Source organism: Acomys minous (assembly GCF_964271855.1).
Source record: "Acomys minous genome assembly, chromosome: 3".
Lineage (NCBI taxonomy): Eukaryota > Metazoa > Chordata > Mammalia > Rodentia > Muridae > Acomys > Acomys minous.
Genome location: NC_140485.1, coordinates 80,016,243 through 80,028,788, shown reverse-complemented (window position 1 = coordinate 80,028,788; position 12,546 = coordinate 80,016,243). Strand labels below are relative to the sequence as shown.

At 46.9% G+C, this 12,546-nt stretch overlaps 1 protein-coding gene across 4 annotated transcripts in view; it reads left to right on the top strand.

Moving 5' to 3' along the window:
* Positions 1 to 11,070, top strand: part of ASIP (agouti signaling protein) — a 146,748-nt gene extending 135,678 nt beyond the window's left edge. For 2 of the 4 annotated variants that reach the window (XM_084775811.1, XM_084775808.1), the window contains exons 2-4: positions 5,643 to 5,812; positions 7,425 to 7,489; positions 10,691 to 11,070. In XM_084775811.1, coding sequence (XP_084631937.1) covers positions 5,653 to 5,812; positions 7,425 to 7,489; positions 10,691 to 10,861 — 396 coding nt within the window. In that variant the 5' untranslated portion in view covers positions 5,643 to 5,652 and the 3' untranslated portion in view covers positions 10,862 to 11,070. The remainder of the gene's footprint in view (positions 1 to 5,642; positions 5,813 to 7,424; positions 7,490 to 10,690) is intronic. The other 2 variants (XM_084775810.1, XM_084775809.1) reach the window with 2 other exon arrangements.
* The last annotated feature ends 1,476 nt before the right edge of the window (positions 11,071 to 12,546 follow it).

The window sequence follows — 12,546 nt, the reverse complement described above, 5'->3', positions numbered from 1 at the left end:
GCAACTAATTAAAATATTTTTCAAGAGTTAGACTTTTATTTGTAGTCTAAGTTTTATTAGACTAAAACTTTATCAATTCTCTGCACCACAGGCTAACAGAAAGCTCCAAACTATTGTGCTAACTAGTCATGATGCATGCTTGATCTTCTCCTGACAATCATCCTGACTCTTATCTTAGGAGAAACAAACCCTACATCAGTCTAAAGTCTGACACATTAATGAGAAATAGTATTAGTTAATAATAAATAGCACAAATTCCTTTCTGAGATCACATCTGCCTTATTGTTTGTTTGTTTGTTGTATGTGGTGTCAGAGGTTGACATTGGCTGCCTTTCTTTGCTGCTTTCCACATTATCCTTATTGTTGTTGGTAAGTTTGTTGTTGACAGGGTCTCATAGGTAACCCTGGCTGGCCTGGAGCTCACTGTGTAGACCAGGCTGACCTCGGCCTCACAAGAACCGACCTACCTCTGCCTCCCAAGGGGTGAAACTACAGATGCACATCATCACACCCAGATTCCACCTTAGTTTTGAGGCACAGCCTCTCACTTGACTGGTCAGCAAACCCACGGAACCTCCCTGGCTCCAATACTTCACCTCAGCACTGGGGTTGCAGGTAGGCTCCCCAGCTCTTAAAGTTCCCACTCTCAGCTCCTCATATTTGCACAGTAGGCTCTTTACTCACTAAGCCATCTCCCTAACTCCTTACTCGTTGATGTTTAGATTTCATTTTCTCATTATTACTATTACTATTATTACTATTATTACTACTACTACTACTACTACTATTATTATTATTATTATTATTATTATTATTATTATTATTATTATTATTACACCAGATGTGCACAGCATATGTGTGGCTTTGGAGTCAGTTCTCTCCTCCCACCTTTGTGTAAATTCTGGGGATAAATTCTGGTCTCCAGGCTTGTGCCTTTATCCATTGATTGATCCAGGTTCCCTTTATTTACTTTTTGAGACAGGGTCTCATGTATCCTAGGCTGGCTTTGCACTCGGCATGTATCAGAGAAAGGTCTAGAACTTCTAATCCTCCTGCCTCCACATCCTGAATGCTGATCTTATAGGTATTGCATCTTTACGGAGTGGGAGGTTGAGAAAATCCAAGCTGTTTGTTAGACAAACGCTCTCCTAAGTTACACTCCCAGCCCCACACCTGCCTTTTAGTGTCAGACTGTCAGGTGTGTGTGTGTGTGTGTGTGTGTGTGTGTGTGTGTGTGTGTGTGTTTCCTTCTTCTAAGCAGGCATGACCTTGAATTTGGAATCTGCTTCCCTCGCTCTCCCTTTGCACTGGGATTACAGGAGTGTGAACCCTGACTTAAAATACAGAAGATGAGTGTAGGACACAGTTCAGTGGTAGAGTGCTGTACCAGCCCCCCAGCTAACTCACCAGCACTGCCAAAAACACAGAACAAGACAGTAAAAGTCGTTCATTCACAGAATATATGAAAGGTATCTGAAACATGGAGAATACAGACATTGAGGATTCAGGATTAACAAACATTAACAAATGATAAATAAATACATTTTAACAAAGCAAGCTAAACACTGTGGTCAGGCATAAGCGATGGGGAAGAAAAACAGGCATGGTGACACACACCGGCACTTCCGGCATCTAGGAGGTAAAGGCAGGAAGATGGCTGCAAGTTCAAGACCAGCTTGACCAACCTGAGGTCAAGCCAGTCTTGACTAAGTATGAGACCATATCTCAAAAAAGGGGGGATGGGGGAGTTTAAAAGAAAAAAGTGGGGAGAGTGGGCTTCACACAGGGGCCAGGGAGCAGCTGAGCTTGGCTGGAATTTGTCCCTCTCCGCACTCCATCACTCAGTTCAGGGAGTGTATGGTGCGTGTAAAACATGGACCCAAGAAAAAGAAGGCTGTAGCTAGCCCTGGAGTGCAGCAGCAGCCTCCTAAGAGGTCCTGTCCCCCCACTTCCCCCCTCGGTCTCCCCCTCTTCCCTGGCCGTTCCTTCCGTTCCCATGCAGCCGCCAGAGGGACTTTTTCTTTTCTTTTTTTTAAAGATTTATTTATTATGTATACAGTATGCATCAGATCACACTATAGATGGTTGGGAGCCACCATGTGGGTGCTGGGAATTGAACTCAGGACCTCTGGAAGAGCAGGCAGTGCTCTTAACCACTGAGCCATCTCTCCAGGCCCCCAGAGGGACTTGTCTACGGTGCAGATCTCCTTAATTCTTTTTCTCGCCCACAAGCTTCGGTTGCCCGAGCTGCCTACCATCACGTACACGTCTCATCCCTTTGTTCCACCTGCCAGCTCAGCAAACCTTTTGTGGATTTTCAGACACAGATACAGCACCCCCTCTGCCTTAGGGGGGTCCCTCACTCCATATATCTCTTAGCGACGGTCCCATCATTTTACTCTTCTCATCCAGATAGCCAGCTGTCTTGTCAGTAATTTACAAATTTATTACTCTTTGTTTAGAGAATATAAAAGCATCGTGCTTTGGGCATTTCTGTAGACTTCATTCTCTTGTGAAGATCCCCCATATACACGTAAATTTAATAAAACTTTATGCTTTTTCTCTTATTAATCAGTTCTTATACAATTAACTGGGTTCCTAGTTCTAGCCAGACAGGCCACGTAAGGACGCCGAGGGGGTCAAGAAAGCCTCTTTCCCTCCTCACCCGCATAAACTGGTGAGTGACGGAGTCACGTGGGGTCAAGAAAGCCTCTTTCCCTCCTCACCCGCATAAACTGGTGAGTGACAGAGTCACGTACATCTAACCGCAGATTCGACGTTCTCTCAGCTTCACTGTCCTGCCTACTTCATACAAAGGACTGCGTCTAACTGATGAGAATAGCCCCGGTGGACAATGAAAGGGCAACGAGGCACTGGACAGTGTCCATGCTATTGCACTGAGGAGCACAGAAGGGTTCGAAAAAGGAGAGCGTACAACTCGGCCCGGCCTGACCGTGAGCCTTGAAGGTGGCCTAATACACTAGCTTATTCTACGGCAGGTTGAAATGGAGCATCAGAGGCAAAAGAGAGGAAGAGATGGGAGAAGAAAAATGTCAGCCCTTATTTCCCATGATAAAGAAAACGTGGTCTCTGGCTTCTGTTTCGTTTCTGCTTCATGTCTGGCTTTAGAGCTAAACCACTTGTAAGATGCAGCCCTACCGCAGAGGACAGGAAAGCACCCTGTAGGATGCCTTGGGTTAAAAGCTGGGTATGGTGACTCACACCTGCAATCCCAGCACAGAGAGCTCCAGGTCAGCCTGGGAAACACAGTGAGAGCATGTTTGAAAAAACAAAACAAAACAAAAACAAAACAAAACCCAAAAGCCAAAGCCAAAACAAATCCACACACTCCCAAAAGCCTTGGGTTAAGAGGAAAACTCTCAACTGAGACTAGCTTAAAACAGCAAGAGAGGCTGGAGAGATGGCTCTGTGGCTAAGAGCACTGGCTGTTCTTCCAAAGGTCCTGAGTTCAATTCCCAGCAACCACGTGGTGGCTCGCAACCATCCTTAATGGGATTTGATGCCCTCTATATGCAGATAGAGCTCTCATATTCATAAAATACATGGGTAAAAAAAATTTTTTAAACAACAATAAGGGAAACATTGGTTTATGTGAAAGTCCAGGTAAGATGGTCTTCAGGCAGCTTGGCGCTGTGGCGCACACCTGTAATCCCAGCACTCAGGGAGATGAAGGCAGGAAGATCACTGTGAGTTCAAGGCCAGCCTGTTCTACAAAATGAGTCCAAGACAGCCAAGGCTACACAGAGAAACCCTGTCTTGTAGGAAATTAAAAAAAATGGATGGTCTTCAATCAAGACCTGATCTAGTGGCTTCTGTGTTACCTAATACATATTTTTGGCCAGGGAACCGGGGTCTTATGTAACAGCCCAGACTGACCTTGAACTCACTATGTAGCCACGGATGACCTTGGACCTCTCATACTCCTGTCACCCCCAGCTTATGTAGTGCTGGGAATTGAACGCAGGGCTCTTTACTCTGCCAACTGAGCTAGCTAGCCTCACTTTACACACTCTGACTATCACTAATGCTTTGAAGAGTTTAGCCAGGGTATGAGTGCAAACCACAGATGTAGTCCACCCCTCTCACGTTACCAGGAAAGAACTTGGAGCCTGACAAAAGGAGCAGTTTTTGCCCAGAGCTGTACATCTTCATTAATGCTGAGCCAAGATGAAAAACATAGTGGTCAGGCCAGTGCCCACTCTCAGCTAACTAGGCTTTGTGAAAGCAATTGGGTGGTGCGTTTAGGAAAAAGATCTGAGGCGATCATTAGGGCAATATGGGTGGGTAGACTTCAAAAGGTCAGGACAGTCCCCTACAATTTCCAGAAGATGGGAAGGGGTGGGGGCCAGTTGCTGTAGTGTAACAGACACGCAGAAAAGAAAACCTGCTGCCCACTGCCTTAGTGTTTCTCTTGCTTCAGTAGAACACCATGACCCCAAGAGCAACGTGGGGAAGGAAGGGTTTATTTAAAGTTATTCCAGGTTGCAACTCTCGGGTCACAACCCATCATTGGAGGAGCCTGGAGGCAAGAGCTGATGGAGAGAAACCATGGAGGAGCGCTGCTTGCTGGCTTCCTCTTTGTGGCTTACTCAGCAGTGCTTTCTGATAGCGCCCAGGACCACCAACCCAGGGGTGGCACCGCCCACAGTGAGCTGGACCCTCCCACGTCAATCATCGATTAAGAAAATGCACACAGGCCAGTCTGGTGGGGACAATTTCTCAACTGGCGCTCCCTATTCCCACATTGATTCTGACTTGTGTCACGTTGACATAAAATCGGCCAGCAGTGGAGAGGAGGAGGGCTAGCAGTAGCCAGGCAGCTGCGCAGGGAGCCCAGGAATAGGTAGGATCCGTTTGAGCAAACTATGCTACTCTCTTCTCTCCACGGGACTTGTGTCTCAGGTGGAGGGAACCTTGGGAATGGAGACCCAAAGAGGGAAAGGGGGCAGTAGGGCAGGAAGGGCTGGGGACCCAATAGTGACAGAAGGCGTTTGATGGAAGAAATCTGATAAAAAAAATCCACTGGCCTCTTCTAACTCCAGCTAGCAAGTAAAGTGATCTATTTAGTTCATGTTGACATGTCCTGACACATTCCTACCTGCGTTTGTTCCCTGTGGGTCAGCAGGGAAGCTGGCATATGCGATGACACTTGTCACCAGGGTCCCTTATCCCCCTCACTGAGCTCTAGCTTGTTAACTGTATTATCTTCACTTTAGTAAGACCTCTGCCACTGGGAGGCATTCCTGGGGGGCTGGGGGGGGGCTGCTTTCAACAGCTCTGCCTAGGCCTAAGTTCTCCTGGGACTGCTGCTTGTGCAGGGGGAAAAAAAGAAAGAAAAAGAAAAGAAACAGTCAGTACTCCGCCCTCTGGACAGCACAGACCAACACAATGCGTTCTTGTCCTCTTTGCTTCAGTCTCCCTCCCTTCCTCGTCTTTATTTTCCCCATCTCTCCTTTCCTGTCATCGCCCTATATCAACATCCCTTTCCTGCCCTCAGCCCCTCTGAGCGACTTGCGGAGTCTGCCCACCAGCTCGAAGGCACGTACGGAAAGCAGGAAGGCACACCCTTCACCACCATCTTCTCCCCCACCACCACTGACCACCTCATCTGTCCCACCTAGGCTTCTCAGGATGGATGTCACCCGTCTCCTCCTGGCCACCCTAGTGGTCTTCATGGGCTTCTTCACTGTCTACAGTCACCTGGTACATGAGGAGATGCGTGGGGATGACCGGAGTCTAAAGAGCAACTCCTCCATGAACTCCCTGGATTTCTCCTCTGTTTCCATTGTGGGTAAGTGGGATTGGGGTCCTCCCCCCAACTCTAGGCTCTGAGCCATGACAGGGGGTACAGTATGTCAAGCCTGTTGCCCAGGCTGCTACCGGCGTAGCTATGAGTCCTTCTTGCTCGTTCCTAGGGAAACACACTACCCCTGAGTGCTTGAGTGCTTGGGTTTGGGAACATGCTGCGTGCCATCACTCTTATACCAAGTTTAGTGTGTCAGAGATGGGGGGGGGGGGAGAAGCCTCAAGTCAAGATGCTTGGGGGAGCTGGTTTAGCTTAGCATTTGTGAAACTTAATGAACCACAGAAACTCCTCAACAAAACAAACTTTAGGTAAACCACGGACCAGAAGTAAGTCTGCGGCAAACCAGTCTTGCATGGGACGAGACGTTACAAGGAGCGTCAAAGGCTGGCATTGGAGACCTTGTGGTTTGATCTCGCGGACTCATAAAGGGCAAGGGCTGAGGATGAAGCTCAGTGGCAGAGCGCCTGACTCAGTTCCTGCAACCAAATAGTAACAACACACATGGTGTGCTGGATTCTGTGAGGTGGCTCCTGTCTTATTACATTTTACAGCCAATGAAACTGGACATTACAGACATTAGTTCTTAGTGGGCAGAGCCAGATGATTCAAACAGAGGCGGATTCTCTGTGTATGCTCACAACTAGTAGCCATTTGTTGACTTGCATTTCACTGGGCTCAGAAAGACGGTCTAGTCTAGATATATCAGAGAAATCAAAGGAGGGGAAAGAGGAGACATCAATATTCCTTAATTACTATTTTTTTTTTCTCTGTGTAGCTCTGGCTGCCCTGGAACTTGCTCCGTAGACCAGGCTGGCCTTGAACTCAGAGATCCATCTGCCTCTGCTTCCCGAGTGCTGGGACTTCCAAAAAGATTTTATCTTTACGTGAATGGGTATTTTGCCTTCGTGTATGCCTATGCACTGTGTGTAGGCCTGGTACCCTAGAGGCCAGACGAGGATGTTGGCACCCTCTGAAACTGGGAGTTACGGGCAGTTGTGAGTCACCATATTGATGCTGAGGACAAACCCAGAAACAGACACCAAATACTCTTAACCTTCTTTGCTTATGATAGAGCTCTCTTTTGTAGATGAGAAAGCTGATTGTCAAGGAGAAGATGACACAACTGCTCTATGGAGTCAAGTCAGGCGTACCTGGCTCTGAGCTTTGATAATAAAATAAATAAATAAAAGAAACGGGTAACACAGATGTGTCCAGGAACAAAGGCTGAGTCTATTTTCAAAGGTCCACAATGTTCTTGCACCTGCAAGGATAAGACTAAAACGGGAGGCCCCTGGAGTGATCAAGCAGCGATGGAGGGCTAGCAAGGTCAGAAGACCAGGTCTCTAATAGATGCCACTGACAGATCCTGGGTCCCTGGTGGATTTACTCTTTGCCTCCGCTCAGAGCATACTGCGCTTTAGGTCTGAAGGCAGGCTAATAAGAACCTGCTGGCTTTGCCCGTACTGCGGTTCAGCCGGAAGTCCCTCTTTCCCTCCCCCCACCCAGACTTCCCAGAGCCCCCTCTGCTCCTCCCACTCCACTGCAGCGTGGGCCCCCCAGAAACATCTGGCTTTGCTCTTTCTGTCTTTCTTTGAAGCACTGAACAAGAAATCCAAGAAGATCAGCAGAAAGGAAGCTGAGAAGCAGAAGAGATCTTCCAAGGTAGGCCCGGGGCCTTCTTTAAGTGGGGGTGGGAGACCTGCAAGCCGTAGCTGAGGACCAGGTAAAAGATATCGCCAGGCCTACAGGAAACAAAAGAACTGGAAATTAAAGGTTTCCTGACCTAGAGCCGCTAAGGGAGACTTCCACCAAGCCAGTCAGCCCAAGTTCACTGAGCAAAACAGCTGCCTGCTGAAAAACGGTTTCCAAAGCCAGTTAAGCACCCCATCCCTAAACCCCAGCCATTGCAGAATGACTTTTGCTATATATGAGTTTCTTCCCCCGCCCCCTACTTTGCAGTTCTGGGGACCAAGTTCCTGGGCCTGGTACAAGCTGGACAAGTGTTCCACTGCTAAGCCAGACTCACAGCCTGAGATCATTTGCAGCAAGCCCTTTGCTATGCAGCAAATTCTCCATCCTCCTCGTCCAGAGCTCTCAGAGTGCTGAGATGACGGTCCATGGCACTGCGCCCAGCTGTTTCACTCGTTTAAACAGAAGTTGTGCCAGGTGTGGTGGCGTGCTCCTTGAGTCCCACAACTCAGGAGGCAGAGGCAGACAGATCTCTGAGTTTGAGGCCAGCCTGGTTTAGAGAGCAAATTCCAGGGCAGCTGAGGCTACACAGAGAAACTCGGTCTCAAAAAATAAAAATAATTAAGGAAAACAGAAATTGGGTATGGCGGCACACAGTTGTATTCCCAGTATTTAGGAGGAAGCAGACGGACTGGAAGTTCATGACAATCCCGAACGATATACCAAGTTCTGCATGAGCCTGGATTACACAACCACTGAAAAATAGAAGTATGACAAAAAAAAAAAACCTAACTTGCTGTATCTAGATTAAAAGATTCAACTAAAACAAAACAATGTTAGCTGAGCCTGGCAGCATAGACTTGCGATCCCAGCTGTTTAAGAGTCTTAGGCAGTGGGGGATCCCCAGCTCAAAGGCTGCTGGAACTACGCAACAAATTCAGGGGCCACCTGAGCAAATTGAGACCCTGTCACAAAATAAAAAAAAAAAGTAAAAGGGTAGAGATGCAGTGGAGTAGTAAAGCTCGCCTATAACATGCAAAGCTTGAGGGGGGCTGTGAGGGGTGCAGGGGGGGCTGTGGGGGGATACTGTTAACGTTAAGTCAGCTGAATGTTATCGCCTGCTAAGGTCTGTAAGTCAGTGGTCCCCAGCCCTTTAATACAGTTCCTCATGTTGTGGTGACCCGCAACCATAAAACTATTATTGGCATTGCTACTTCATACCTGTAATTTTGTTACTGTTATGAACTGTAATATAAATATCTCTTTTCCAATGGTCTTAGGCAACCCCTTTGCAAGGGTTTTTCAACCCCCAAGGGATAGCGACCCACAGATTGAGAACCACGGCTAAAGCCTGCTTTGTTAAAAGGCGGTTAGAGCGCATTGGAAAAGCAATTAAGGGCAAGTTAGGACCAAACAGAGCCTTTCAAGCTGAAATGACAGAAAAAAGAATGCTTTCTCACTAAGTGACTAAGGAACATTTCATTTTTTTATCCAAACCGCCTAAAACTACACTGCCACAATACAGGTCCTACACGTTGATAAATACCAGAGTGAGGCCTTGTTGAAATGCACGTGCTATTCCTGTTTTAGTGTGCCTCAGCTAACTGGATCAATTGTAACCAGAGCAGGAAGCACTGAACAAAACGTATCTCCGTGCTAGGAGGTGAGAATAGAGCAGGAAACAGGGGCTTTCTGCTGTGTGCAGCTGACATCTGTGTGGGGAACCAGGCCACAAGTAAATCAATACATTAAAACTCTTAGATAATAATTGGGCGTGGTGGTGCATGCCTTTAATCCCAGCACTGAGGTGGCAGAGGCAGATGGGATCACAATGAGTTCGAGGCCAGCCTGGTCTACAAAAGTCCAGGACAGCCAAGGCTACAAAGAGAAACTCTGTCTCTAAAAACCAACCAACCAAACAACCAAACAACAACAAAAACCTCAATATTTAAAGTATTAATATTTCAACATATGAACAATTTTTGAAGTTACTTTTAAGCTGTCTTAATCTGGTGTATAGCGTGACACAGCACACCTCAATTCCAATTCTAAATGTGGTCCTAGTAAATTTGTAGTTAACAGGAAAATACACGTTTGCTTTACACTAAAATAGAAAACTCAGTTCTCTCTCAGTTGCACTGTATGCATCTTCTTACACAGGAACTGACTTCCAGTATTAGAATGTCTCTGAGCTATGGAGTGGCCAGACCAAAGAAGTGAGCAGAGACTAAACACAAGCGGTCCTCCAGAGCCAAAAAGTTTGTTTCTCCCTAGAGAAATCACTGAGGACCTTTAAGCGGGTGATGTGGTCATAGCAAGGGCTTTCTTTGGTGCCCTGGAAGGGGGTAACTCTTCTGAGGGAACGAAGACAATGAGTGGCCTAACAGTGACAACAGATGACAGGGATGGTGAGGGGCAAGAAGCCGGAAGGTTGTTTAAAACTGGGACTGAGGCCGGGCATGGTGACACACGCCTTTAATCCCAGCACTCGGGAGGCAGAGGCAGGAGGATCGCTGTGAGTTCGAGGCCAGCCTGGTCTACAAAAGTGAGTCCAGGACAGCCAGGACTGTTATACAAAGAAACCCTGTCTCAAAAATATATATAATAATAATAATAAATATTATTTTATATTTTATATTTTATATTTTTTATTTATTTTTATATTATATTTTATATTATTATATATAATATATATAATATATAAAAAAATTTTAATATATTATTTATTTTATTATTATATTATATATTATATATATTATATTATTATATTATTATATTATTATATATAATATAAATATATTATATATAATTTAATATAATATAATATAATATATATTATATATTATATATTATAAATAATAATAAAATAATAATTAATAAATTAAAAGTATTACTATTATTACTATTACTACTACTACTACTACTACTATTATTATTATTATTATTATTATTATTATTATTATTATTATTATTATTTAAAAACTGGGACTGAGTAGGGTTTCTTAAGAAACGGGCCAGGTTCGAGCTAGGTATGCTGGAGGATGAAGGTGTACAGGTTGGGGTGTCGGGTTGCCTGTGTCCCTGAGTAGAGGTGGGCAGAGGACGCTGGTCCCACACCTCCACTGCACATGGGACGCGTGGCCCGCTCAAGAGCCCTTAACGTCTCTCCTACAGAAAAAGGCTTCGATGAAGAAGGTGGCACGGCCCCCGCCACCCACGCCCTGCGTGGCCACCCGTGACAGCTGCAAGCCGCCTGCGCCCGCCTGCTGTGACCCGTGTGCCTTCTGCCTGTGCCGCTTCTTCAGTAGCATCTGCATGTGCCGCGTCCTCAACCCCAACTGCTGAGCCCACTTCTGCGCTGCGCGCGCGGCTTCCGGAACGGGTGACCGGGCGGGGCTTCGGGGGTCAGGGGCGCGTCTAAGGCTGAGGGGCGGGGTCTCTGAGGGTGGGGCTTTGTGGGTGGGCGTGGTCAGTCGTTGTGGATTGGGGGTGCTTTCAGAAGACCGGTTTTCAAGGAAACCTAGTGGAGGCTGAAAAATCAGAATACAGTATTTTTACTCTGCTGGAGAAGTATGGCTGTTTCTTTAAAAAAGCCGAAAGCTTCCGGCCCTTTACGGTTTTCTGGTCCTTGAGGAGACACCCCCGCCTCAGACCGCGCCCGAGCCTCTGCAGACCGTAGTGAAGCTTAATTGTATGCACCAGCAGCTGCGTGTGTGGTTGGTATCTCTGTACCTTGCGCTGGGCTCTTTTCAGCCTTCCAGTACCAAGGCTGTCTGCAACGCACGGGAAGGGAACCTTCAGGCCCAGTCTTTTCAGGCATTCTCTTCCTAAGGAGGAACACAAACATCCATGACAGCCGCAACTCCATAAGCAGTTTCAGCCGGGTAGGGCAGCGGGTTGGGGGTCGGGGGTTGGGGCGGGGTTGTGGGTTTCTAAAGCCAGAAGGATCGGAGTTGAGCACCCCAAAACTTTAAAAGGCTCTCAATCAAAGGCACCACCAAACGCAGAGGCTTTTTTTTTTTTTTTTAATTCTAATGGCCTAGAGTTTGGGCGAAGCAAAATTTTAGAGAACCTTCCTCAATCTTCACCCTGGTGCCGCTGGCCAGTAAGAAGGCAGAAGGGACGAGCGGGGGCTGAAATTATCAAGACCGATTGCCAAAAAATGTTCCAGACTGTTCCCTGAAATCCCACAGATTCTCAGTCTGGAGGAAGCGTGGGAGGTAGCGCACCTGGAGAAAGGAGTCAAAGTTTGGGGAGCAGGTTCGGTAAGGAAGGACCCGGTAGGGCAAATGGACGCCCTGCGCGACTAGAGGAAGGGCACTAGACAATGTCATCAATACTTGTCATTGGCTGTGGCGCCTGTGCCTGTAGTGTTAGAAAGAAAAGGCTGAGAATGTAGCACTCACAGAGCTGCCCCCCCCAGCTTGGGCTGCACCTCTCCCCACAGCCCCCCCCATGCCCCCTGCAAATGACTACAATGCCAGTACCAGAGGAAAACAAAAAGGCCTTGCCACAGAAGATTCTATAGAGGCTATATGACAAAAGGGTATTTAACCCTCATAACCACCTTGTCGCTCTGGAGAGAGGGAGGAGGAAGGAGTGGGAAAGAGAGGAAGAGGTGTGTGGGTGAACACAGCGAAGCATGCGGGTGTTACCTCATTTGTCTTCCAAAGGGCTGGCAAGATGGCTCACCATCACCATCGTGGCGATCTGAGTTTAATTCCCAGGACTCACGTAAAAGTAAGAGAGAACAGACTGCAGAGTTTTCTAACTGCCACAGTACAGCACACTCACCCTCAAACACACATCACACAACAAGAAGTAAACTAAATCCAAATTTTACTGCCTCAAATCACCCTTCTTACCACAAACTTTTTCCCAAAAGGAGACCCAGGTTGTGCCTTGGGTGACATAACTTACCTAGTTTGGAAACAATGGGGCTATTACCTCTACCCAGCCAGCGCCTGGATAGGTGCTCCAGGCAAAGCTGTCCACACAGTGCTGACACTAGGCTTGCCCTTTTGTCCCTT